This window comes from Pogoniulus pusillus, chromosome 24 (assembly GCF_015220805.1).
Source record: "Pogoniulus pusillus isolate bPogPus1 chromosome 24, bPogPus1.pri, whole genome shotgun sequence".
Taxonomy (NCBI): Eukaryota; Metazoa; Chordata; class Aves; order Piciformes; family Lybiidae; genus Pogoniulus; species Pogoniulus pusillus.
Window position 1 is genome coordinate 1,038,718 of NC_087287.1, and position 4,298 is coordinate 1,043,015.

At 49.3% G+C, this 4,298-nt stretch overlaps 1 protein-coding gene across 1 annotated transcript; it reads left to right on the plus strand.

The window, feature by feature from the left end:
* The first annotated feature begins 340 nt into the window (after nucleotides 1–340).
* On the plus strand, nucleotides 341–4,298 carry FGF19 (fibroblast growth factor 19). Its single transcript, XM_064163933.1, has 3 exons — nucleotides 341–569; nucleotides 655–758; nucleotides 3,966–4,298. The coding sequence occupies exons 1-3, from the start codon at nucleotides 341–343 to the stop codon at nucleotides 4,296–4,298; spliced, it is 666 nt and encodes a 221-aa protein (XP_064020003.1).

Genomic DNA, 4,298 nt, shown 5'->3' on the forward strand with positions numbered 1-4,298 from the left:
GGAGGGATAACGGCGTGGTCGGACACGGGACACTGGGGAAAGCTCGGAGGCGCAGGAGAGAGAGGCTTCAGGATGTCCCCATGCGAAATGATGTCACCCGATCAATATTTTCAGGGGGAGTGACCGACCCGGCCAATTCCCATATGAAATGTCTCTATATTGGAGCTGCATGAAGCCGAGTCGATGGAGCTGATAACGTGCAGCTATAAAAGGCCGGGGGCCGGCTTCGTCCGTGCTACATCCCCGAGGCTAAGGCAGCGCAAACAGCGCCCGGCTGCCGCTCCGCGTCCCCTCGCGTCCTTGCCCGTGCCTCCGCGTCCCTCTGCGCCCCTCCTGTGGCATGGGGCCGAGCCCCGCTGCCCGCCTCGCCGCCCTGGCGTTGCTGGGTCTCGCCGCTGCGGCCGTATCGCTGCCGCTGCCCGACGCCGGTCCTCACGTTAACTACGGCTGGGGTGAACCTATCCGGCTGCGGCACCTCTACACCGCCAGCAAGCATGGGCTGTTCAGCTGCTTCCTGAGGATCGGCAGCGACGGACGGGTGGATGCTGCCGGCAGCCAAAGCCCGCAGAGTGAGTACAGGCGATACAGGGACGGCATCGCAGGGGACAGGACGGGATGGGGCCGCAGAGGTAACGCCGCTCTCTGTCCCCGCAGGTCTGCTGGAGATTCGCGCCGTGGCCGTACGCACCGTGGCTATCAAGGGCGTGCGGAGTTCCCGTTACCTCTGCATGGACGAGGCGGGCCGGTTGCATGGGCAGGTGAGCTAAGCGCATCCCGCACTCCCATCCCCGGCGGCTGTGCCCCGGGCTCGCCGTTCCGGAGGAAGGCTTGCAGCCCGGCAGCCGCGCTGGAGAGGCGGTTGGTAATGGGTTAGCAACGCCTTCGGGTGCCTTCACCCCCCACTCCTGATTCTTGCTGTCTGGAAGGCCTTTAGGGTTGTTGGAATTCACCAAGGAAGACAATTTGGATGTTCGCATGTCTCCTACCAAAACAAACTGAAAAATCAGACCGGGGGAAACAGAGTTTATGTTTAAAATGCTGCCTCAGTGCATGACTGCATTTCTGCTGCAGAAAGATATGAAGTCACACTATAAAACCTGAAAAGTTTCTCACTACTCAGGTCAGGTGTTCTGGACAAAAAAAAACCCAACAAACAAGCACACACACACACACACAGACCCAACCAAGGTTAGTCCTTTGGAAAGGAAGGGCAACCAGCTGGCTGCCAGGCAGACAATTCCAAGAAATATGGGGTGGCCTCCTGAAGCAGAAATGATTTTTTGAGGGGAAGGACTCTTCTCCCTGTCCTGGTTGTGACCCATGCTGGTAGGACACCTGTGGGACTCCACAAGCTTTAGGAGCTGAGTGACTTCACTTTGTAAGGTCATACTTTTCTCTACACACATCAGTGTATATCAGCTAGTCACTAGTAGTGATTTAAAATTGTTTTTTAAGCTGTATAATTAAGTTGCCAACTCTAGAATCTGAAGGCTAAGACTCATATTCAGTCTGTGTGTAACTGCTTTGCAGGAGATTCACAGAGTGATGGCTTTTATTACACCTTAGTGAAGATACAGCTGGATTCTCCTTTGATTACTCCAGTAGAATTTCCACTGATTTCAATTGAACAAGGGCTTGGCCCTTCCCAAGACTCCCAGAATCTTTAACAAGGGCAGTGCTGGTGTAGTGATGTTTCTCAATGTGCATGTAACATGGGATTGAGCCTTTCTGCCTCAATTTCCTTGCTTTTCTGAGCTAGACCAAAACTGGTGCTGCCATAAGGTGCATAGGTTCAGACACTACGTGGGTCAATTATTAGCTTAATGCTTTAATGTATATCCAAAGCAAAATAATCAATGAAAACGACGCAGAGGTTGGACCCTGCTCCCATCAGAGCTGCCGACTGCACTTCAGGAGTCACAGAGTTTTCAAACAGCTTTTCTGTAGCTCTGTTTTGAAGGCATGTAGCTATTGCTGGGCTGAGACTGGATTTGCTGGTGTATTGATCACCCTGTATTGATCAATACCCTCTACTGACCACAGGGTAACTTTATCTGAAAACCCAATGGCATGTAGCCATGCTATGGCAGCTGTATCTTCTGGGCACCTGCTGCCACCTTTCTGCTAGCAGCCCAGGCAGGCAGCTCTGCAGGTAATTCTCTGCCTTATCAGTGCTAAGCTCAGGAGCAGAAGAACAAAAGGGCAAGTACAATGTCTGGAGAATTAACTCAGCAGCCACTTGAAATCCTGAAACGTGCCCTTCCTAACATTGGGAAGTTGGTGACTCTGGCTGATTTCTGTGTGTGCAGTGTGCCATAATCTGTAGAGGAGTGGAAGCTGTGAACTGCTGAGTATACTCGCGTAACAAAAATTCGTCCTGCAGAGAAAACAGTCTGGGGATACTTACACTGTAATTGGTACTTGTTTGGAAAAATACACTGCAGACAATTCCAATGAACTGAAGAGGGAACGATAGAGTTGAGATATGGGGATGCAGTCAGTAACTTGTCATTTGTAGTGCACACTCGCTCAGGAAGCTTTTTCATGTCCTTCTCCTCGTTAGCAGGGCTGGGCACTCATAGAAATCAGGACAGCTAGCAATTCAGCTAGCAGTTCACAGATTTGCTGAGATTCAGGGTGTGCAGGAGAAATATTCCATCATTTTATTTGGGGGGGGGTTGTAGTGGGTTTTTGTTTGTTTAAATTTTTTTAATTACTAAGGTGATTAGTTTCAAAAGTGCTTTTGAAAGACACTGAATTGTACTGTGTATTACTAACACGTTTGAAAAAGAACTGGAGAGTCTTAAATGTGCTCCTGATGCAGCCAGGCAGAGCATTCATGTAAGGACAGTTTTATCACCACAGACTGAGACATAATCAGCAGTTGCCTTTTATTGACCATGAGTTCAATCACCTGTGAGTGGCTGAGCCTAAAATAGCTCAGGACTTGTAATAAATATGATGTTTGTGTAAGGATCTAGAAAGGTCTGACCTGGTGAGGCAAGCTCCCGGTGAACTATCCACACAGTACCCCACAAGTGTCAGTCTACAAACTCATACCCAGCAAAAGACATTCCTCTGCACCAAATCTTAACTCGTGCTGCTATTAATTTGTGAGTTCTAGCTGGTGTGTCCTGAGGAAAGAACACTTTGCTAACCCTTCTGTTGTAATCTCAGTGAATGCTGAGTGAAAAAAAGGGCAATCCTTAACAGTAATCTTTTCCTGATTGGCTACGTTCACTGGAAGGTTGTCTTTGACAGCACTGCCTTTCTACAGACCTCATCCTGATAGCTTTACAGAGGCAAATCTCCAACAGAGTTTTCTACCTGAGGATTGTTTGACTAGGGCTGGTGATTGCCATCAAATACGGGCAGCAGTTAAGGGCACTCACTTAAATGAGCATTCTCATCTGAGGGTCTTTTTCCCTGCACCCAGGACAGGATAAGAGTGGGAGCTGTGTACATATCCAGGATTCAAAGTGACTTATATGCAGTGGAGGTGTATTAACCTCAGGAGTTCTGCATCAGGTCTTTTAAATGGCCTCATATCCCAAAATGCAGTCTGTGTGCAATACGAGGAGGTCTGGTAGAACAGAATAGAATAGATTTCAGCTGGAGGAGATCTTCTACTATTATCTTGGACAAGTGCTTGACCACCTCAGGACACTTCAGGGCATTTCATCTTAGTGGCTGTGGCCCATCACTGACAGGGCAGTTGCTGGAGTGATGATGCCCTCTTGCATATCTGCAGCAGGCAGACAGAGAGGCAGTGGGCAAGTCACCAGCATGCATTTGGCAGTGGGGTCTGTAAGGTGAACCAAACTAGGCTAGCTGTGACAGTGGGGAGGGGCATCCTCACTGCCAGCAGAGGTAGAAGGGCTGATGGCATCAAAGGTTTATGTTGTGTGTGAATACAATGAGTCTGGTGGGTGCATTCCTAACTCTCCTTACTGCTTGCTCTTCAGCTCAGGTACTCCACTGAAGACTGCTCCTTCGAAGAGGAGATTCGTCCAGATGGCTACAATGTCTATAGATCAAAAAAGCATGGAATCTCCGTGTCTTTGAGTAGTGCCAAGCAAAGACAGCAGTTCAAAGGAAAAGACTTTCTTCCACTATCTCACTTCTTACCTATGATCAACACTGTGCCCGTGGAGTCAACAGACTTCGGTGAATATGGTGATTACGGCCAGGCCTTTGACCCAGAGGTGTACTCCTCCCCTCTCGAAACAGACAGCATGGACCCCTTTGGTATCACCTCCAAACTGTCGCCAGTGAAGAGCCCCAGCTTTCAGAAATGA

Coding starts and splice junctions, on each gene's coding strand:
- FGF19 (XM_064163933.1), top strand. CDS start 341: ATGGGGCCGAGCCCCGCTGCCCGCCTCGCCGCCCTGGCGTTGCTGGGT. Junction 570..654: donor CGGCAGCCAAAGCCCGCAGA/GTGAGTACAGGC, acceptor CTGTCCCCGCAG/GTCTGCTGGAGATTCGCGCC. Junction 759..3,965: donor CGGGCCGGTTGCATGGGCAG/GTGAGCTAAGCG, acceptor CTTGCTCTTCAG/CTCAGGTACTCCACTGAAGA.